At 38.4% G+C, this 22335-nt stretch overlaps 3 protein-coding genes and 1 pseudogene across 3 annotated transcripts; 1 reads left to right on the top strand and 3 right to left on the bottom strand.

Annotated features, from left to right (window-relative positions):
• Nucleotides 1-1307, bottom strand: part of LOC120733051 — a 4931-nt pseudogene extending 3624 nt beyond the window's left edge.
• Nucleotides 1308-2376: 1069 nt separating this feature from the next.
• LOC120732834 (sclerostin domain-containing protein 1-like) lies at nt 2377-5056 on the bottom strand. Its single transcript, XM_040030683.1, has 2 exons — nt 4762-5056; nt 2377-3423 (listed from the first exon to the last, which is right to left on the bottom strand). Exons 1-2 carry the CDS (start codon nt 4964-4966, stop codon nt 2978-2980), a joined length of 651 nt encoding a protein of 216 aa, XP_039886617.1. The 5' UTR covers nt 4967-5056; the 3' UTR covers nt 2377-2977.
• A 6340-nt stretch (nt 5057-11396) lies between these two features.
• LOC120732831 (leucine-rich repeat-containing protein 72-like) lies at nt 11397-14788 on the top strand. Its single transcript, XM_040030682.1, has 7 exons — nt 11397-12159; nt 12253-12326; nt 12427-12496; nt 12572-12653; nt 13366-13479; nt 13606-13695; nt 13778-14788. The coding sequence occupies exons 1-7, from the start codon at nt 12145-12147 to the stop codon at nt 13870-13872; spliced, it is 540 nt and encodes a 179-aa protein (XP_039886616.1). The 5' UTR covers nt 11397-12144; the 3' UTR covers nt 13873-14788.
• Nucleotides 14789-15306: 518 nt separating this feature from the next.
• On the bottom strand, nt 15307-21130 carry LOC120732830 (ankyrin repeat and MYND domain-containing protein 2-like). Its single transcript, XM_040030681.1, has 10 exons — nt 20911-21130; nt 20407-20471; nt 19450-19588; nt 19245-19343; nt 18669-18829; nt 18065-18279; nt 17541-17676; nt 17218-17346; nt 16894-17023; nt 15307-16239 (listed from the first exon to the last, which is right to left on the bottom strand). Exons 1-10 carry the CDS (start codon nt 20975-20977, stop codon nt 16100-16102), a joined length of 1281 nt encoding a protein of 426 aa, XP_039886615.1. The 5' UTR covers nt 20978-21130; the 3' UTR covers nt 15307-16099.
• Between the last annotated feature and the right edge of the window lie 1205 nt (nt 21131-22335).

Raw genomic sequence — 22335 nt, 5'->3', positions numbered from 1 at the left:
TCACTTTAGTTATTGAGCCAAAATCTGTAGAAAATATGTTTGTTTGCTGAACAAAAATACTGCTTTGACAATCATAATTGAGTAAAATAAAAAAATTGAGTGAGCAGATTTTACTCCTACAAAGGTTAATAAGTCACAAAAATTTCTCTGGTGTATCAGAATGAGGCACCAAATTGGACAAAGCATGTGAAAGGGTACAAACACTTAACAGACTGTTATAGGTTGAAAAAGAAAGGTAGAATTAACATGCTAGAAAAGCTGAAGGAGCATGACAGAGAAAAAGTTATCAATTCACCCCCTCTGTCAGTTGTGCAAAATTTAGCTAATCCCAATATGCATGCAAAGAAAAATCTACTGGAACAAAAAAAAAATATTATGCAACTTATTTCCAAGTAATTATTTTCCTCATTACTGCACCACAGTACATAGGGCCCCCCCCGTGATTTCCAACCTATAACGATATATATCGCGATGACGACAATAAAAACTTTCTATCGTAAAAATAGAAGTTCTACAGTACACCTGATTTGGGTTCATTCGCCTGCAAAGCATAACATGTATGTATGCCACACTTGCCACATCAAATAGCGGATGCGTAAAACAAGTGACCAGATTTAGATTTTTTCAGTACAGGCGGCCTTTTTTTTTTCCTTTTCAACCGGATTAGGGATGACTGCTGTATTAGGCTGAAAATGCATTGTAGTGGGAATTAGATATTTTTTCTATTTTAAATTATTTTCATAACTAATGGAAGCCAGGAAATGTACTGAAAATAGAAATGATTCCACATTTTTGTGCATATGTCACAAATAGGAGAATATGCCCACCATTATTTTCGCTGAAGCCAAGCAAATACTCAAATTGCAAGCTGTTTTCTTTTGAATTAGAAACCAGGATTCCCCCCAATTTCAGTATTTATATATATTTTAAATGATTATTAATGAGCAATCAGATATTGACTGTACTGTGCACTGCGGGGGCCCAACGATTAAATATTGCCCATGGGCCACCCGAGCCACTAATCCGGCCATGGTGGTAGTAGCTGAGGCATTTTTCCTTCTGTTTCCGTGTCTCCCTAATAACTAACGGGGATTGAATCTTGTCGCCTCTCCTATCGTAGACGTTTCCTACCTCTCGAAAGCCTGAATAGTGTAGCTTATGAGCGGTCTGCCAAGAAACGTGCAGAACTGTTTTGGTGTCTGTAGTCCCGTTCTTTCTCCGGTGCCTCCGGCAGGAAGAACCACCGATACAGGGAAGTCCACGCAGCGTTCTGCCGAGTGGTGGTCGCTCTTCCCGGCCTCGCACATTGTGAAAATCCGGGGATGAGCGGCCCTGTGCGGTTCACAGTTATCACCCCGCGTGTTCATATTACTGACCTCAATATGTTTACAGATAGGGGTGTGAGGGGTTTCACTGTAGGTTACTTTTCCAAAGCTATCCTTCCCTTCTGATGGGCGGGGTGGTAAGATACCGAAAACGTGGATGGAAAAGAGGAAAAGAGGGAACCACCGCTGTGAAGCGGGCAGATTATCGATGGCGAACACTTCCGGTGAACGCTTCAAAATAAATATAAAAGCGTTTGAAGTTGCAAATGTAAAATTTATGAACTTACAACAAGCTCGTAGAGGTATTTATTTTGATATTAAAAAGCTTAACTGCACTTCACAACAGAGGATTAAAGGTCACACTTTGTGAACTTAGCTTTGTGAAGTTTATGTGACTTGAAGAAAAGTAAGAAAACAGTGTTTTCCCCTTTAATATGTGGTCCTTAAGAGGAAAAACGCAGGATGTAAAAGAGAGAACTTTTAGAAATACTTAATTGTGCACCTATAATGTACTTTTTATTCTATGCATTCATTTGTACGTATGTCTTTCTGGTTTCCAAAAAAGTCCAGGGGATTTTTATTTTTGATTAACACAATTAGCCCGATAATTCCCTAATGTTAACAATACTCAAACATTTAATTGAATCCAGAAGCATCATAATCAGTTTCATCCACTGTTCTTTCATTTATTGTTTGTATTAGTATAATTTAAACGTTACGGTGTTTAATTTCCCATTTTAGTAAAGTAGTAATTCCAAAAAAAATTATGGGAAATATTTGCCAGCTCCTGTCCGCAGGACCACTGGTCAGGACTGGGAGGTCCTAATTCCTGAGATGTTTCAAGACCATTTACACTGCAGATAGGTGGAAATGTGTTTATGGCAGAAATCATGCTATATGCCAGTGCTGAATCCATCCAGCTTTCTTACCTGAAAAATATAAATTTATTGGTGCATTTTATGTCCGAGGCTTTTTAAGTTTTAATGAGAGCCCTCTTGAAGATGAAACACATCAAACCAAAAATTCCTACTAGAAACAAACACATATGATAAAAAAAAAAAAAAGGATATTTATTTCATACAATGTTATTTTTACACGACTGATTGATGACAAAGCTTTTTCCAGAGGATTCACCCACATGCTGACTGCACTTAAGCCACACTTATCAGGTTCGCTGCCAAATAAAATATATTACATCATAAATCTTACATGGTAAAATTTTATACAAATGGACATACTTTATAAAGCATGAATTTTATATATGTACATCTATTTACACAATATTATTTTAAGATGTTGGGTAGTGTTTATTGGTGTTGGCGCTTCGTTAGTTAAAGATCTCCATCTGCATATCAAATGACTATATGAACACATGCACAGGGCTAGAGGACAGTCTATGCATGGTTCATGGCTGGAGAACATTCTGCAGACAAGTCCTGGTCATATTAGCTTTAAGCATGTGGATTAAAATGTCAAGAAAAGTTCTCAGAGTCCTGCTTGGAGTTCTTCATCATGGTGAGGAACCAGTTCACATAAATCAAGTCCCAGTCACACACATATAATCCACAACTGCTGTTTCTGGATGTCGTGTCTTAACATCACTGAGACAAAACTTCTTGAGGTTTAGAGTCACTCTGCATGTTCAGTGTCTCTCAGGGTTCAGTCTCGTGCCAGTTTTCACTCAGCCTGTTCTTCCCAGACCTTCTCTTGCTCTTAGATTTGTGTTTGTGGAGGAGCCTCGGTGGCGACAGGGCCGACTCCTCAAACTTGTTTCCGGATTCATTGTGTTGTCTCGAGTACCTCTTGCACTTGCAGGAGGTGACCACTGTAATCTTGTAAGTTCTTGTGCTGCCATCCTGGCACTGCAGCTGGATGCGCTGGGTACGGGTCTTGTCATTGACGCACCGCCAGTCCTGATTGCTGCTCCGTCGATTCCAGAACCTTCTGCCATGGGTTCCGCCAATCCAGTTTTCCAGCATCTGAGCTGGGAGACACTCGCCTGCACACACCAACTCCTTGATGGGGTTGATGCTGGTGCAGTGACCATCAGAGATGTACTTAGTGGACCTCAGTTCTCTGCATCCAATTTGACTTTGCTCTGTAGGCAGAAACAAAGACGTGTGAGAATATGAAGAAATATATGTAGGCAGCTAGACAGAAACTGGGCTGCAACAAATTATTTGACTATTAGTTACTTCACAGATTTCTTTGTGTACTCTTTTTGAAAGTGAAAAATAAAAGCAGAAAATTCTCACAGTTGCAAAGCTCCAATCAAGTGCTATACTTAGAGTTTTTGCTTTCCTTGCAGAACAATTTTGCATCTCTAGTTTTTGGTCTGATTGAAGATTACCCCCATTGTACTAGTCATAAGCCCTTTTGCAGCCTCTGGCAAGTCACACGATACAAGAGGAGCACCCTGACATTTCTACTTCAGTAATTACAGCACTGTGAAACAGAAAAACTCTCTTCTTTAAATCTGGGAAGCGGGTCTACTTCTGTACAGCAACATTATTCTCCCGTAGGCTACAAACAGTGTCCCACTGCTCTCCCCTCTGTCACTGTAACCCAAGCTTGAGTCCATTGAAACAACTCCATATACAATGCCCTCCCTTCTCAGTGACAGTGTTTGATGAATGAAGGAAGGCTCCAGCCTGATCTCTCCCTCCCTTTTGCCACTTCACCCCCTCCCCCTGTTTAGTAATCCGCCACAATGGTATGGGAGAACACTTTCATCCAGTCCGCTGCTCGGCCTGATAGAGCCTTGCATCCTTGTCTGGACCCCAGCCAATCAGGTGTGTGTTACACTGAGCAATATATCACTGGGGAGGGGCGGGGGGTTGGTGTGCTCAAATTCACTGCATTCACTGCGCATCTTTCCCTTTTATAACACCCCTAAATTTGCTCCATGTCTTTCCAGTCTAGACACTCCGATAAGCTTCCAGTCATGTCTGCAAACTGGTGATGATTTAGTGTAAAATAATCCCTTTTAAGAATGTAGGAATGTGTAAATGGGAACAGTATGGTGATGATGGGATTAAGTGCCTGATTAAAAGACATTTGATCTTTGTGGTTTAAAAAGCATTATAACCTGATCTTCATAAACCGCTTTTAGTTGTAGTTGCAAACACCTTTTCATAGAGAAGAATAACTAGATAAATTAAAAACGTTCAAGCTTCTTAAGATGCAAAAACAGTCTACAATGTGCTAAAGGCACACATGGTAGGATATATTCGCATATCATGCGAAACACCTCCAAACATCAGAAATTTACAATAAGCAATTTAAAAAAAAAAAAACACATTCTGCAACAAAGCAGAACCTTTTTCTCTAAAGTAAGTTTAAAGCAGAATAACTTCATTGCAAACTCCAAAAATACCAAAGCAGAGGAGCATCCTCTGGTCCTCTGAAACAGGATGCGTCCCTTCACTCCACTCACCGCTTCTGTCGTGCGCCGCGCTGCCCGCTCCTCTCCCGCCGGTTCGTGGACGGTTCATGGAGACGTTGCTTTGGACCTCCGGCACCGGGGCGCTCACGTGAGAGAACAGGAGCTCCGTTGCGTCGTTCTTGAAGGCTTGGCAACTCCTCAGCAGGATGCAAAACAAGAAGAGGGAATGGCAAGACTCGTGCGCGCTGAGATGCATGGCTGCGTTTGGGGACAGAGAGAGTGTGTAACGTTGGAAACGAGAAGCAGTCGCCTCTTATAAGCGAACCGATGCTGAGGGACACATGTGAGGGCAGTGGGTTTTATATAGCTCGCCCGCCTCTCGCTTTGGCAGCTTCTCAGGTGCGTTTCATCGAGAAGATTTTGATTGGTCGCCAAAAGTATACCCCAGTAAGACAACCCCGCCCAGTTTTTTATTTTTCATTTTGGAGAGCTAAACAGTATACTAGATGCAGAAAGGGTGATGAGCATGATGGGATTATGTGAGCAGTTGGCACATCAACAGGTTTTGCTGGTTCACTTAAACATTCAGATTCAGTTTGGGCTAAACTAACAAACAGCAGTAAACAGAAATATAATGCTCCCAAGTTTCCACAGCTCTGACCTTTATCGGCATAAAAACTAATTTCTGACTCAGCCAAATAAGAACAGCAAGCAGGCACAGTGTGGGTAAAACTATCTTTGGGATTTCATTAAAGAATTTCATCATGATTCAGAATAATTCTTTATAATCTCATTTGTCATACCAGAATCAAGTGAATGGAAACAAGATTACAAGTTTGCATGTATTCTTTGGAGACGGCGTACCAAAATCAAATATCAGAGAGCTTAACCTTTAATTTAATCTGCTACAGGAGGGCAGAAAAGCAAAGAAATGCTGATTAGATTGGAAGTCCATTGCAGCTTTTTGTCTGAATTTGAGTTGGCTGAATGCAATAGTTTAGCTATACATCTTAAATACAGAGAATAAGTCAAAACAGATAAATCATATAAAACTTTTCCATTCTCGAGAAAAGGCAGCTGAGTAGTCAGTCCATTTTTATTAGAGATCAGGAATGATTCTGACTTCCAAAACGTTCTTAAATCAGATTTGTTCCTCTGCTTAAGAAAAAAAAAAGGGCTCTAATGTGTGCCAGTGTTTTGAAGTAATAGTTTCACTGAGGTGTCATACAATAAGACTGACTGCTACTGGGTTCCCATAATAAACAGATTAGCTTTTAGTGACTCCTGCTGTTGATATTATAAAAAAGCAAATCTGGTTTGTATCAGTGTATCCTTTAAGTGGCATGAAGGGGCATAAGGTGCTTAAAAGGGTGTATGGGCCACTTTAAAGGTGTATGGGCCACTTTAAGTCCAAATAGGAGGACAAAGTATTGATTTAAATAAACATTTTTGACCAATCAAAGTCAATTATTTGCTGCTTATTCGTACAGTTATAGTTTCTAAATCAGTGGTTGCATTTTTTTTTCCAGATTACTTCAACTCTGAATACCATGACTGATTTCTGTTTGCTCTAATTAAATATTATTTACTAGATAATAATTTCTCAGCAACACAAATATTAAAATATTCCAGACCTGCACTGGATATACAACATAACAGAGCAGTGAAAACCCAAATTGGTTAAATGCGCTTAAGTGTGAGCATCATTACATAAGTTCTAAAACACATATAAATAGTGTACCGTTAGTAATTGCTTATGTTGGCGGAAATGCATCCTGGAAAGCAATCGGCAGCAATGGTCCTTGTTGGGTGAAAGTCTTATACCTTAAATTCTGAGGCTTTTTTTTTTTTATGTCAGCTGAAAAAGATGTAGAAATAATTCATGAAACTCTTAATGCACCTGTACAGCTTATATGGTGCTTCCTGGGGTCATTGGTTGTTCCAGATCTTTTATCATCACACAGTGTTTGGGAAGCTTCATGGCTCCCCAGAACCAACCAAAACCTCTGCCACCACACTGCCCAGCTTAACAGCCCCTGCCTGCTGGCCCCTGTGGATGGCTGGCTCATTAACAACAATCCTCCTCATGAAACAAATGAGCGCCATGTCTGACCTTGAAGTTGTTTTACCAACTTTGACTGTAATTGCTTCTCCAGGTCAACTTTCAGCTCCCAATATGGTGCCATTACTGCGGTCATGGCAGCTGATATTGGCTTTCCCAAGCTCTTTGGAAAGTGGTGGATTTCTTCAGTGCAGAGCCTCTTCCCAATGTAAGTGATATCTGCTAAAGCCATCGGGACTTCACTTCAGGCCAAACCTGCTGATTCTTACCAAGTACAAAAAAGTACCTTACACGAAGTGGTCTGTATAAGGATGGAAGAAGAGAAAAAGCAACAGTTTTCATAGTAGCTATAGGAGGTTCAGGAACGTCTGTGTTTTCAACACAAACACATAAATGATGGATTCCAGTTGATTCCAATTGTGCCAGCAGGGCGCAGCTCATCTAGTCATGAAAAGACTCTTTGGTAGAGGTTCATGGGAAGATGGCCTGTGATTTCCTCAAATTTGCTAATTACTCCTAAATGTGATGATTACAAGTGAACACAATGGCAGTGTAAATATTAGCTTATAAACATCATTACTGATTTGACAAATTAATAATTATACCTGATCACATGGTACTACAGCGAACGTTTTAGGGTCATCAAATTTTAGGCTCATCCTGGGAAGAACAGAAATGTCTGTGCTAAATCTGTTCGCCTCTGCATATTAAATGAGGGTTGCAGGAAAGCTGGAGCCTATCCCAGCTGTCATAGGGCAAGTTGCACGGTATACCATAGAGACAGATAACCATTCACACCTAGAGCAAATTTAGGGTCACTGATTTACTCAACCTACATGTCTTTATACAAGGAGGAAGTTCAAATAACTGGAGGTAACACAGGCTGGCCAGGCTCCACACATAAAGGCTCAGTCTGGATTTGAACCCAGAACCTTCTTGCTGTGAGGCAACAGTGCAAACCATCACACCATCTCCATGCTATTTCATGGCACTCATACAACCTCAATTGTGAACTTAATGGTGGCATGAGAGAAGCAGGAGTCAGCAAAGCAAAGTCAGTATAAAGTCAGTATAATTCACAATGTGGCATCCATCCATCTATCCATGTGCGTGTGCATTTGATTTCCTAAATTACAGTGAAATTTAAAACATGAGACAAATCCAAACTGCATGCGGCTGAAAAATATATACTCTGTCCAGAATAGGTAGAGTCTATAAAGTGGACCTCATAATAATGAGGTCTGTGTATGTGCAGAGTCCCTGTGAGCCAGAATCTCGAGATTCAAACTGCTCTAAACTCTCAGTTTTACCCTTAAAAAAAAAATTACTCTTGGCTATTTATCATGTCAAAGAGTGGATGTCCCTTATATGGTAACCTCAGGCACACAGCCTCACCCACCTGCTGTTCAAACCTTCTTTTTTGTGAGTAGCCAAAGCAGGCTTAAAGGAACGGTGGGCTTAAAAAAACATGAGCTAAAACAGCTGGCTTCAAATTGTGCATGAACTTAAGGACTGAACCAACATTCAGTATAAGCTACATAAGAATGGTGACTCATGCTCCTCTAATGAAGTCCAAGAATAAAAATAGAGTTGAGCTGGAAATGAAAATAATGGATTAATTATAATAATATGCTCTTTGACTCTAAATAAAGGTACATATGACTGAACTATGAACAATTTTACAGCATGTTCTTCAAAATAAAAGAAAAATCTAACCTCTCTGACTTTCTGTGTTCCAGACCAATCACAGAAAGTTTTTTTAAAAAAGGAAAAAAAATGCATCACTCATGACTAAACCTGATGATTATAAGTGCAGATGAAAGTGCTCGTCTTCAGTAGTGATACTAGAAAATTAACTGCAAATGTCTGCAAGGCTGACGGTTAAAGACACCGGGTTAAGCTGTACCTCCTGCTCAGTTTGTCACATTAGACATACTCCACGTTGGGACTTGCCTTGAATTCAGTGATGAAAGCTGATACTGTGTGTGGGTAATTTGCTGTATCCTCCCTCTGCCGACCCCTCAGTTCCTGTCAGTTACACGTCTAATGATTCAAGTGCCCAGACTAACTGGAGTCTTTGTATGTTCGCTGTACAAAACAACAAGAGATATAATTACTTTTGTGGGGAACACTCAATCCAGGCTTGTCTTACAGATATGAAAAGCGGTGTCATGCACAGGCACTAATTGTTGCTCATGGGAATGAAAGTTGATATGCAAGATCTCTTACCTGTTTGCTTTTATTATAACACAAACACTTTTTAGGGCTGCTCTCCCTTTTCAGGAGAGACAGCCTGAGGATGTCATACTTCTGCTGAGTGAGATGGAAGAAATACTCAGATGGACTACGATGTTAAAAATCAAAAATGTTTGAAATTTGTTTAAAAATTAATAAGAATTGTCAAAAATTTAGGAAAGAAGTGGGTTAGGATGGGCAAATTAATGAATGTAAGAAGGCAGAAAGGCAGAAACAAAAGGGAAAGAGAAAGAACAACGATAAAATGGAAAGGAAAAAGGAAATTAAGAAGGAAAAACAAATAGAAACAACATTAGCAGGATGAAACGAATATCAAGAGACTTGAGAAAAACAAATTGTGTGTAAAGTAAGGAAAAATAGAAATGGGAAAGATAAAAGGAGAAAACAATGAAGGAAAGAAACAAGACAAAATAAGGGAGGAAAGTAAGAAAAAAGTTTGAGTGAAAAGAAAAATTAAATTGTGCAGGAGAGAAAGAAACGTTGATAATGAAATGGTTTTCCCAGTTTGTGAGAAAGACGTTGACTGGCCTGCTCAACACCTTTCAGGATTTTCTAACATGATCAATGCTACTGACTACATACAATTCTCAAGACAGATTAATATGACTTTGGAGATGGACATTAAATTGGAAGCTTCATTCATAAGTGGTGTTTTCGCAGTGTCGTACCACACCTGCATAAATGTAATTCCTTTCTATCCCTTCCGCAGGTGATTGGTTTCTGTCATTAAGCTTGACACTGAGCTTCTGTTATTGTTTCCTCTCTCTTTTGTTTTTCCTCAAACAGGAACACCGGGGGCTCATTCACTCTACTTCCGAGAGAAAATAAAGGACAACGTGGCCAACTCTTCTCAGAGGACTATTTACACTTTGACGCCCCTCTGAGCTTCTTATGGGAGTGGGTGAATGCCGAAGGGTAAACATGATAGGCTCTACCTTTTGTGTCCTCACCATATAAAAGAAAAAAAAAAAAGAGGTGAGAGCGACTCCCTCTCTGCACACGCTCTAACTCAGCAGCAGGAACACGCTTCCCCCAACCCTCATGGGAAATGAAAGGTGGCCAGGTTAACAGCATATTGACAAGCAGGAGTGTGTGCATGACCAGGAAGTGCCCGTATGCAGTAATGAGAGGTGAGGCGAGGGCAACCGGAGGGGTACAAAAGGTATGCACAACACCTGGAACAAAGCCAAGAAGGAAGGGTCAATGTGGCAACACAGTTTGGAAAAGTTCTCAGCAGAAGCTGAACAAACCGTGGCTGGTGTCTCAGTCACTGCTGTTCTCTCCAGAGTTTACCTGTCTGGTATTTACACTGTTATTATTAGCAAGCACTTGGCGACACTGGGAAGAAAAAAATTCCCTTTCAAAAGGAAGAAACAACCGGAAGACCCAGGCTCAGGGAGGGGCAGTCATCTGCCATGACCGGCTGGGAAGACAGCATAAAACACACACTATGGAAGACGGCAAGAGATGAATAATAACGAATGATTAAATGAAATGATGTTGAAATGAAAAGAGTTGAGTGAGCACTCAGTCCATCATGGGAACTCCCAGCAGCCTAGGCCTAATGCAGTGTAACTAACGGAGGATTCAGGGTCACCTGATCCAGCCCTAAATTTCAACATCATAATCTGGGATTACACAAAAAGATAAAAGAATGTGACAAACAAAATTTATGGAGGAACACTGGCAGGTCCTCCGAGGTGCTTAGAACAACAAGATTTCATGGTGTCATAGTGGAATCCAATACAGAGTTTAGCCAGTTTGCTTTTTACACTTTCGAAATGTTATAGTGAAAAGGAAAGGTAGAAAACGCCAATGTAAGGAAAATAAATGTGTTGTTATTTGTGAGTTTTAGAAATGCTGCTAGCTGTCTTAAGTTACCATTTATAACAAGCTGTTTTTGCATTTCAGGCATTTGTGGTAAACAAAGCTAGTCAGCTTCTGTATGTATAATACAAACAAAAGAGGGGGAGTGGTATCACTCTTGTCATCATCATGCTTCCCACTGACAGTTTTCATTGTAATGCAAACACTTTACAATCAGCCTGTTCCAGCTGATAAAGAAGATTATGAAATGTGATTGAACACCCATCAAATTGAGCGCAAGCTGAGGCTATTTACAGTATATCAGTACTTTGATTAATCAAAAGCGATTAAGTCAATTAAGATTAGATTGAGAATAGATGTGACCAAACACAAGTTCCTCAAGAGCCATAATTTCAGTTTTATGTATGGAAGTCTATGAAGGACTTAAATAAAATAATAATGTAAATATTTGTAAATGAAAATGATTATTAAAACTTTACATAGACATATTTTCTATTTAAAATATTTATGTAATGTTGAAGATGTAACAGTGTAGCCTGATTTTACATTTATGCAAGTAAAACTATTTCCAACAATGTGAAGACGAGTGAGCCATGACAAAGAAAGAAATGTAGAACAAGTAACTTAGCAAATTTTCCCGTTGTCAGTTTCACAAATGGGTTTTAGTGCTCTGTTTCATGCCCAGTCACATGAAATTACAGTTAACTGTCTGAGAGCATAAGAGACAGTTTCTACTTATGACTAACAGACACTAAACATAGTATCTGGGGTCAAAAAGCCATCCTTGTTGCACACATAGTTCATGCAAGCACGTTAATAAAAACAAACAGTCAAATTTCAGATAAAGTAAATGGGAAAAAAGTACTTTAAACATGACTTTCCACATATGGAGACTTAAACTGTTGTTACTTAAATGTGAATCACTGCACTAAGTGGCTGAAATGCAGCTGGCGATAATAGAAAAATCTGACTAATCATTTAGGTTGCTGCATGTACTGTGTTAACCTAAATGAATTCTACTGAATTTGCCACTCAGGTCTGGTGAAGCATTGCCCTCTGCTGGATCTCTGGCTGTCCTGCAGATGTTACAAACATAAACTCTTTTAACCTGTGCAAAAATGAACAAAAAGTGCGTAAATCTCCCACAGCCCTATGAGAGCAAAACCAACAACATCACATATCACAATCACATATTTTTTTGAAATAGAAGAGCAACTTTTGTGTTTGTTGTGATTTCAACAGGTGTATCCTGGCAACAGGTGTGCCTTGGTCAGGAAATATAGCAGAAGATGGAGGTGGGCAAGGTGAATCGGCTTTAAACTCAACACCACTCACAACCATTTCACAGCCATGAATGTAAGTTTTACCCCTTTTTTTCCTTTTCCTACTACCCACAGGTCATCGAAGACTCTCTCCAGAAGCGTGGAATAAGAAGGGACCGTGATGTTTGTCAACTCAGCCTTGCCACAAAGTAAGAAAAGCATTTACTTTTCTAAAATATATGTATATCTTTAACTTACAGAGGAAAAATTTCCAGAGATTATTTAGACGGTTTGTATTGTGTTAAACAGAAAACTCACCAGTGTTCCTGATTTATCAAGATTTCACTTTCTGAGGACGTTGTGGCTGAACAACAACAAGGTAATCTACTTACAGCTTTTTTTTGCATACAGGATGGAACAGACGATTAAATTTATTTCTCTCTAATTCTTACAGATTAGAGAGCTGAGCTGCCGTTCCGTCAACTGTTGCTTGACTGAGCTTTACCTTCAAAATAACAACATCAAGTCTGTCTCAGGTTAACCTCTCATTCTCCCCTGAATGCAAAAAGAGACAAACAACAACAACAACAGCAACAACAAAAAGAAACACAAAAAACGTGATTTTTACTGGGTCATAAGAAAGTCTAATGGCAGATTTTTTTAAAATATGTGTATAATATATTTTTCAATTTTTACTCACAGTTTGCAACATATTTAGTTAGGTATTTTAATTTTTAGGTGTTGAAACAAGTGCTGCAGTCTTTCTTTTAAGAAAGAGCATCACCTGAATTACAAGAAAAAAATCATGTATATAAGGTCCTTACTAAATTCTGAAACTCCCTGAAATACTGGGGGAGGCTACAACACATTTGTGGCAAACACTTTTGTACTTTTATTTTGAAATAATACATAGTTTCCTCTGTTATAACACAGTCCCATCTTTTTAATGATTTAACATTTAACAATTTATTTTCTTTCATATATACTTACTTATGTATTTTTAGATTAGTTATTTGATTTTTTTTAAAGTTACTACACAAATCAGATGAATATAAAGTGGTGAAAAAAACATTTTACTCTAAAATGCGCTGGAATTAATGCTTAAATTATTTTTAATTATTAAAAGTAATTTTTTCACCTCGACATGCACATTTGTGCATGTAGATATGCTGTAGGGACCTGAAGAAAAAGTTCTAGAAAAGAAGACATATGTAGTCATGACTTTTTAAAACTTTCTCTCCGACACAGGTGCTCTAAGACATCTGACCTGCCTGCAAATCCTGTTTCTTCACAACAACTTGATCAGAGGGTTGGAGGACACAATGCACGAGCTCAGGAGGATGCAGCAGCTCCAAAATGCCAGTGAGTCCTGAACCATCAACCACACCCATCACAGATCAACAACCTGGCCTGAGAAATTCTGTTCATGCTTTAAAGATCCATCTGCAAATGTGGATGTTTGACTATACTGTGTATTTTAAAATGCAGCTTTTTTCCTCAATCCCATCTCTCATGAACTTGGCTATCGCCAACATGTAATCCATCGCCTGCCCTCACTCCAGATCTTAGATGGAAAAGGTAAAGATGTTGAAATGTTCTGACATATCGGACACGCGGTTTGTCATTACAAACACAGGAACTGTCTCTGTTGTGTTATTAGAAGTGAAGCCAGCAGAGAGGAAGACGTCGTTCCAGATTTACAGTCAGGATTGTCACCGCATCCTCCAGTCTGTGGCTTTTGGAAGATGCCAGTGATAGCTTCCTAACTTCCTATGCAAGTTCAGTCATTACACAGTGCAAAGTTTCTCCTCCATTCTCATTATTTCTGTGATATATTCAAAATAGAGCAAAAGGTGCACTGCAAACGTAAATTTGAATAGCCTAAAGTACCAGTAAACCAAAACAGTGAAGGATTGAGACAAAAAAAGAGCTACAACTGAAGATTTCCCCCAAGACCAATAACAATCACAGGAAGTAAAAGTAAATCTGAAATACCCCAAAATGTTATTTGACACAAAGTGAGCCACAGATGACCCCAGAGATGAAAAGAAATTAAAACAAATGTCAAACAGAATAAAATGCAAAATGAAATGATAGATGCAAACTGGCAGTAACAGTTTGTACAGTCATCTTAAGTGTGCACTAAACAAGAGAGTTTAATGGGTTAATGGACAGGAGAATGTGGTTTATTGTCTGCTGAACAGGATATACTCAGACTTTATTTCAAATCAGTAGGAAGCGTCGCATTTTAACCAGTTCTTTCCTGGACAACATACTCGGAACTACAGATTCCTTGTAAAAGATATTTCCATGATCTTTCACATGCGTCACTTCTGGATGTTAAATACCACCAATGGAAACCATACAGTAAAGTTACAGCAGCACAAACAATGTGAGTCACATATATACTAGTGATGCAGAAATGCACGATGTTTTCATGCTTGGTCCTAATTAGCAAAGTTAAAGCTAACAATTACAGAATAAAAACTGATTTATAGTCCAGTTATCACTCAGAATATATCATAAATACATATTTCCACTTTATTCTGACCAAAAAAACTCAAAGTAATACACTTGATAAATAATACCAGCACTCAAAGAACTTCTCAAATTCACCCGTTCACAAATTTGCACATCAATACAGCTCATTATTCTAATCCTTGAATGTCTTTACCCCATCATGGACTCATATCTATGCATTAGGGGGAATTTGAGTTTTAGTATCTTGCTCAAGGACACTTTGGCATGCATACTGGATAAATCGAACCACCTGATTAGCAGAACCGCTCTGCCTCCTCGTCCATCGCTGACATTTATGCTTATGCCAAAATGATTTTCCACGTCTTTACTAAACTATGAAAAGGTGTCAAGTCCCAGAATGCATCTTGGTAACTTTTAATGTTTATAGGTAAAAGTTTAAAGTGTTAATTGACATTTTGAACAATAAAGGAAAGCTATGCTGAATATGTTTGTCAAGCCCTCAGGAAGACTCGAAACAAATCAATAGGGCACATCGAGCACAGCTGGAAACACAAAAGTAATGTGCAGTTTGTGATGATTTGTGATCAGGGGCAAGTGTGTTTCACAGGATTTACATGCTATCGATTGCACTAAACACACCCTGATAATTTCAGGAGTGAGTGTACAAACATAAATAAATACACTTAAAAAATGAGAATCTACAGCATATTTCAGTGAAGTTGGTCTCTGTTTAATGTATTTGAAGTCACCAGCTCTCAGAACAATCACAGCCTTATTGAACTTGATATTTTGACTTCAGCTTCTCTAATAATTCATGGTGCACAACAAATGAAAGAACATCAAAACTACAACAGTGAGATCTTTCGAGACAAACTGACACTTGCCATCCTGACATGATGTCCTTGTTCAACAGTGGATGCTGGAGTAAATGTTTCCATTTAGTCGGAATTTGGAAAATCCTGAGAATTAAAGTCACATCTCATCATTCACGAAAAATAAACTGATGGCATTTATATTTAAAAATATACATTTTTGGTCAACATTTTTCAGCCATGCCTTTCACTCACAGCTCCCATAATGTTTTCAGTACAAAAGACGTCCCAGAAATACATCAAATAACTGCAAAGAAACAACTCTGATTGGTTACTTCATTCCCACAGTTTGCTACAGTTTAAGGCAGAATTGCTTTCCATAATGGATGTGAGCCATTACGAATCCCTCCCAGTGACGTCTACCAAAAACACTTTAGCCTATGCAGTGTTCACATTCAGATATTATAACAATTCCATATGAAAAGTTAACTTAGAAAAAGGACACAAAGACTGCGGCATTCCTCGGATGTGTCTTGCCGTTATGGTGAGAGTCTTAGATTGTTAATAAATATGAGTCCTCCTTCGAGTCTTTATCTGGCGTTTATTCTTATGGCCAGTTTGCTCTCTATCTGTGGTGTGTGGATAGACCCTAGAGAAGATGGTCATTGTCTTCAACTGTCAGATGTTCATCAGTTGCCAGCAGCTGAGGTGCTTGCAGGGTCTGATGTTTCCGTTTCTGCTGCAGTGTTTGAAGGGGTGACCTCACTGCTAGTGTCTACTGAAAGCTCCTGCATGGAGTCTGTGGCATCCTGCACAGCTTTACTCTCCTCTGAAAGACAAACAAGACAAGTCATTCAAACCTATTTTAATCACATGCAGCTCTGTGTTTTATCCCTGATCAACTCTTGATGACCGTCAGTTAAAGTTCTATATTAAACTGATCATATTTTAAGTCTTTCACAGCATGCTTTTACTGTGAGTTTATTTAAATATGGGAGAAAATTCAAACGAGCTCTTAATTAGTGATGTTATTTTGTATGCCTCCCTTTTTAAAAGTTTATTTTTTTAAGCATGTAAAAAAAAAAAAAAAAGAAAATATATATATATATATATATATATATATATATATATATATATCTCTTTTAAATTTGAAAATAATTTTTTTTGTAAATCCATAAGCAGAAAACAGCTTTTAAGGGTTTTCTCAAAAGTTGAATTTAAAGAAAAAAATAATAATTAAAAAAAATATTGAAACATGATGTCTCTATTCACACTGATCCTGAAGCAGACGATTTTAAGTAAAAAGTCAGATATTGATGTTAAAATGACCTTAAAATGGAACTGATTCTACTTTAATAGAACACTGTCATTACACACATTTTGTAACATTTAACACAGAAGCTACATTTAGTAGCTTCTGTGGGACAAATGTTTGTGTTACTATTTTGTGTGACTTATTTTAACTCTCTAATGAAGAAAATACCTTTGTTCTGTTGCATCCTCAGTTTGGCCGCTTCTGCTTCTTGTTTCTCTCTCTGCTCTTGGAGCTTCTTGCAAACTTTCTTGTGGGTGAACCAGTGCATCTTTTGGCAAGCTTGGCCACAGTAGATCACCTGGTGAGAAAGAAAAACAACAACTTTATACACCGTTTATGTCAAAAAAGGTAAACAATCCAAGCACTCAGTTAAAGAAAGGACTCTCAGAAAAGGTCATAATTAAAAATTTCACATCAAATTAAAACAAATAAACAACAACAGGCTTCATTGTTGAGGTAAAACCGACAATCTGTTGTAGCTCTGACGCTCACCATTTTACAGATGGAGCATCTCTTCTCGGCTCCTTTCTCTCCACAGGTCGTGCAGAACTCTGCGTCCATGAAGCCGACCTGACCGGTGATGGCCTGAGTCAGCACTGACAGAGCTGTGGGGTCGTTACCCTGCAATGATGTTAGAAAGAAAGACACAAATCAACCACCACACACAGCTGATTACAAAATACATTAAGCTTGAATGAAACCTATTCAAAACAAAGTTCTGACTTTTTTTTTTTTTTTCATGAAAAGATACACATCGCTTAATTTAGCCTTTTAGATCCATTTAGCTTTCCAGTGAGTTGGATTTGCAAACTCACAATCTCTACAGGAGCGATACTCCGCACCAGCTGCTGCAGCAGAGTAGCATCACAATATGGGAATTTGCGAATGCATTCTCTGATAAACTTCTCTTGATACACGGGAAAACCATCAGAGTCCCGACCCTTCAGCAAGCTGGAAAACAAGGATTAGAGGTATTTATAACTGTACAGTGGATGTCATCTCAAAAATAACTTAAAATAATAAAATTCACTGCATTTTGGAATTTTTGGTTTTAACAGACATAGCTCCACTCAGGATCAGGCTTGAGTGTTAGAGTGGGTAGAATAACCAACAATTCTGTCACCATCAGTGTTGTTACGATCCATATTGGTCACAACACTGAAAAAACAAATGCCCTACCAGGAAAAGCTGCTTAGAAGCATTAAAAAAAAAAATTAAGAACCTATTCTAACCTGTGCTATCTTTACATTTATTTAACACACACACACACAAAAAAAAGCACAGAAAGTAAACACTAGATTATCGTAGGTCTAACAAAGATCATTTTTAGATCACACACCTCTTCAGGAGACCGTCTAGCTTGTCCTCACGGTCTTTGAGGAAGGAGGCACATTTTCCCAGCACACAGCTGATGTAGTGCATCTTCATGGCCAACACCTCGTTCATGTCCTGCTGCTTGATGCACTTCTCGCAGATAAGCTCCATCACCCGGCGACATTTGTCCAGCGCCTCCACCTCCGCCAGTAAAGGATTCTCCTTCACCAGCATCACCATCTGGAAAACAAACCAAACACTGAGGTTCTTCTTAGTAAAAGAAATGCAGTTTATATTTAATGTCTTTGCTCATAATCTGTGATGTAAAAATCTGTTTTCAGTTCCGTTCATAGCTCCAAGTGCACAACAGGACATCCTTGCTGTTGACCAGTCAATCAGAGCTAAACCAGTATCTGGCTGTTTTTAACTATACCCCATTGCTCAGTGATGAAATGTATTTGAAAGTTTGCTGCACAATGCCCATAACCAGAAGAAATCAGAGTAATATTTGCAAATGAATAAATAAAAGACTGCAACAGCACTTTAATCTGTATCAGTGGGTAATAACAATAGCTGCATCAATTATATATTTTTATATCATGACCTTTTAGAAACCAGGGAAGCTTTACCTTGACAGGGTTCAGGTTGGTGCTCATGATGACCTTATGCAAAGGTCCAGCAAGTTTGGGTGGTAGCTTGGGTTCCTTCTCCAAACCCTGAGGCTTAGTGTAGTAATCCAGTCTGGCACGGGAGAAGAAGTTGTTGATCACTGTGACACAATCATGTTGCCCTAAAGAGAGAACAAATTAGTTTGTTCATTTGTTTTAGCACATGTACAACAAATGACCAGTCAAACGGAAATACTAAAGGCAATTCTAAGATTTCTTCAGTGTGTATGGAGGGCACGGATGATGGAATGTACCAGCTAGCAAAAAATGAAGTGATATAATCAAAAAACAGTGATCATACCCAAGATCAGTCAGTTCCAATAATTTGTATCTAATGTAGGTCAAGTAGGTAGGTAAGGGATGTTAAGAAAAAGAAATACATAAAAAAAAAAACTGAAGCTAATGCCAATCTCTAGTTTTTTTCTTCCATGCAAAAAGAAGAAAAAAAAAATCTGACTAAAAAGGTTTTGTCTCTGTCTTTTTGTCTTTGTGTGTAGACCACTGAGACCTAAAAGCTAACCGTTACTCCAAACGTACCAACAAAAGCTGCCATCTGTGCAGCAGTCCTTCCGACAGAGTTAACTACGTCTGTTTCTGCCCCTGCGTCCAGCATCATCCATGTGATATCAGTCTTTCCTGCAGGCACAAAAGAAGGAAAGTCACAACACTTAATAAAGAAACAACTGATTCTTCAGTGATGCTGCTGGAACGATTAAAACCAACACGCACACACAGGTTTTACCTGACAGGCCAGCAAACATCAGCGCTGTGTATCCATGCTCATGCTCATTACAATTCACATCTGCACCGTGTTGAAGCAACAACTTGCACATGTCTGCTTTTCCCTTGTAAGCGGCGTGCATGAGAGGAGTCATCCCATACTGTGGATAAGACAAAAAAAGTTAAGAAAAGCTGCTGATATTTATTGCATTTAAGCAAAGATTAGAAATAAGGAAATGTTTACAGAAAAAAAAATTCAAAACTAATATATTAAAAAAAAAAAAAAAAAGGTTACTACAATTGCTTCTAAACAGTTAAAATGCTTGTTTTTATTATCTGTCTGTACTTACCTTCACCATCTACTACAGGTACAGTAAAGTTAAAAAAACATCAAACTACAACCATCTGCTTCTGACAGGTGGACAGGACAAACGTCCTCTAACGTCCTTCAGAGTTGTGACTTATAATTTGTCCTTTTATTCAGCAACACATGTGTTTGACCTTGTCTTAAATAGCTCATCATGTGTGCTCCACAAATACACTGCAGTCCTGAAATGAAAAGACTTACTTTTTAGAAGAAACCACAGATGGTGTCTCAGATGTAGTTATTTTACCATTTGAACCTTTTGGCCTGATGATTATATCGTAATTAGAGATGAATGCGATTTTGGTCACAAGGATAAGACACAAGAAATAATATAAATCGATGTCCCCGCCCCCCTAACCCTTGTAAACGAGGTAGAGAGGAGCTTTTGAAAAATGTCCAGTAAGTTGTCAATTTATGACACCAGATTTAGTATCTGTACTCAAAAAAAGAATTATTAGTGCATACGCTGTTAATATAAATTAAACGTAACTAAAAATTATCATTGCAAGTCAACATTCGATCAAATACGTAAAAGAGACGAGACAGATAACGTGCTTTGTTACATGTGCATGTTTTGTTTTCTCGATATTGCGATCAGACATACTCTTTTACCTCATCCAAACAGTTGACTCGAACATCCTTACAGCCCAGCAACCTTGAGGCCTCTTGAACGTTTCCTAAAGACAAAAAAACCCCCTCAGTATTATTTCAGTACACAAAACACTACGATATACAGCTACTAAACTATATTAAATTAAGATTTTTTTTTCTAAATTAGTCTGCCATAGTCCAACTTATACACTGCATAATCATTCTAATCTACCATGTAGTTCGGTCCACTTAGATCACGTTTAAAACTCATGTTATCCTGCAAGTTGGCATTAGTGAGGTGGGACTACATTTTAGCCTGAATGATTAGCTTTGAGCTAACATCAGCTATTCACAAGCTTTGACACAGCTAATTTTAAAGTCAACTGCTATTAATAAAGGAGCTGCAAACATGCATCACGGCTTTAACTGCGGTTCAGTTATTTAATTCAGTCACATTTTCTCAAAAGAGCTAACAAGAGCTAACTGCTGTATGGTGTTTTCAGGGATTAGCGTTAGCCGGCTTACCTGCAGTAATAACCTCAAACAACTCCTTTTCACTTGGTGACAAGTCTCCTTTCTTTAAAGCAGACATTCTGGCCAATATTAGCTTCAAACGAGACGATAATGGCACAAATAAACCACCGAGTTTTCAAATAACTCTACACTGTCCGTGGCTCCGACAGTATGCTGATGCTCAGGCATGAAGGCTAGCTCAGAACGAGCTGTCATCTGGAATGTACCACTGCCAACCCCTAGTAGGGAGGATATGTGTCACAGTCAAAAATACGTCAACGTTTAATCCACCGTCTGGACTTTTTGACTTTTTAGAACAATGCAACAAAAAAATCTAAGAAATATGAGGATTAGATATAATGTCACATTTTCTCATCATATGTCACAACAGTGAAGTGCAAGAGATAACACCCCTTTAAAAAACTGATGAGTTCCACGGAAGTCTAGAAAGTTTTTTTTTTTTTTTTTTTTTAATTGCACAGAAATGTACAACAATTATGGCAATCTCTACAAAGATTCTATTTTCCCAACATGAAATAGTATCAGAACAGGCTGAATTCCAACATATAGAAGATAGATAATGAACAGGAAGTACAAACAACAACAAATAAATAAATAAAAACAAACCCCAAACAGAATCAAAGCAAACAAAAAAACAAAAAAAAAAGACGTTATACCTTAGGGGTTTTCTAGCAGATCTAATTCAATAATCATATGATTCAGAACCAGAGCTTGTTTTTTGTCCATAAATTTAACAGATGAGAGGAAGAGGCAGAGTTCTTTGTGAAAAGTACAAAAGGACAGCTTTGTTTTCAGAAAACGACATTTGTGAATGAAGAATTTGCCCATAATAATTATTACATTTAGAACACTTTCAAGCTTCTTTTCTTTTCTTAGAGAAACCAAAGATAATATCATTTTTAGAAAAGTCAAGTAAATTTGGAATCTTTGGGAAGAGCCAGTAGTGCACATCGTTCCACAGGGCTTTACAGAACATACAATTATAAAATAAATGTTCTGTTGATTCAATATCCCCATCACAAAAAGAGCAAGAATTACTATCAATAGCAAAGCGACGTCTGAGAAATTCTTTGGAAGGGTAAATACCAGAAAGGATTTTGTAGTGGACCTCCTTAGCTTTGAGGAATGGGAAGTTTTAGGTAATTGTTTCTGATCTCTTTCTTTTGATCACCGAAGAACAGACGTGAGATGGAATTTGGATTGGATCTATAAGGGAAAAAAACATTAGTAAATAATTCCCTAATTTGGGAGTTTTTTAGACTGTTAGCTGTAATGTTATGCCCATTTACCAAGAGTTCAGGGAGGTCAGGGGATCTATAGTCAGGGTTTTGAAAAAGATTATATGCTGTACATAGAATGTTTTGAGGGATATGTGCTCCAGTCCATCAATCCTTTAAAGTGCTGGACACCGATGGT

The sequence above is a fragment of the Simochromis diagramma genome, unplaced genomic scaffold, assembly GCF_900408965.1.
Source record: "Simochromis diagramma unplaced genomic scaffold, fSimDia1.1 OVJJ01000361.1, whole genome shotgun sequence".
Lineage (NCBI taxonomy): Eukaryota > Metazoa > Chordata > Actinopteri > Cichliformes > Cichlidae > Simochromis > Simochromis diagramma.
This window is presented reverse-complemented; position numbering and strand designations above follow the sequence as displayed.

What these genes read in the sequence shown, in the direction of transcription:
- LOC120732834 (XM_040030683.1), bottom strand. Translation starts at nt 4,966, where the DNA reads ATGCATCTCAGCGCGCACGAGTCTTGCCATTCCCTCTTCTTGTTTTGC. An exon ending in CGCGGCGCACGACAGAAGCG is followed by an intron (nt 3,424 to 4,761) that starts GTGAGTGGAGTG and finishes TTCTGCCTACAG; the next exon opens with AGCAAAGTCAAATTGGATGC.
- LOC120732831 (XM_040030682.1), top strand. An exon ending in TGTGGCTGAACAACAACAAG is followed by an intron (nt 12,497 to 12,571) that starts GTAATCTACTTA and finishes TAATTCTTACAG; the next exon opens with ATTAGAGAGCTGAGCTGCCG. An exon ending in GCAGCAGCTCCAAAATGCCA is followed by an intron (nt 13,480 to 13,605) that starts GTGAGTCCTGAA and finishes TTTAAAATGCAG; the next exon opens with CTTTTTTCCTCAATCCCATC.
- LOC120732830 (XM_040030681.1), bottom strand. Translation starts at nt 20,977, where the DNA reads ATGTCTGCTTTAAAGAAAGGAGACTTGTCACCAAGTGAAAAGGAGTTG. An exon ending in GATGTTTGCTGGCCTGTCAG is followed by an intron (nt 19,344 to 19,449) that starts GTAAAACCTGTG and finishes TTGTGCCTGCAG; the next exon opens with GAAAGACTGATATCACATGG. An exon ending in GAGGATGCAACAGAACAAAG is followed by an intron (nt 16,240 to 16,893) that starts GTATTTTCTTCA and finishes TTTGTCTTTCAG; the next exon opens with AGGAGAGTAAAGCTGTGCAG.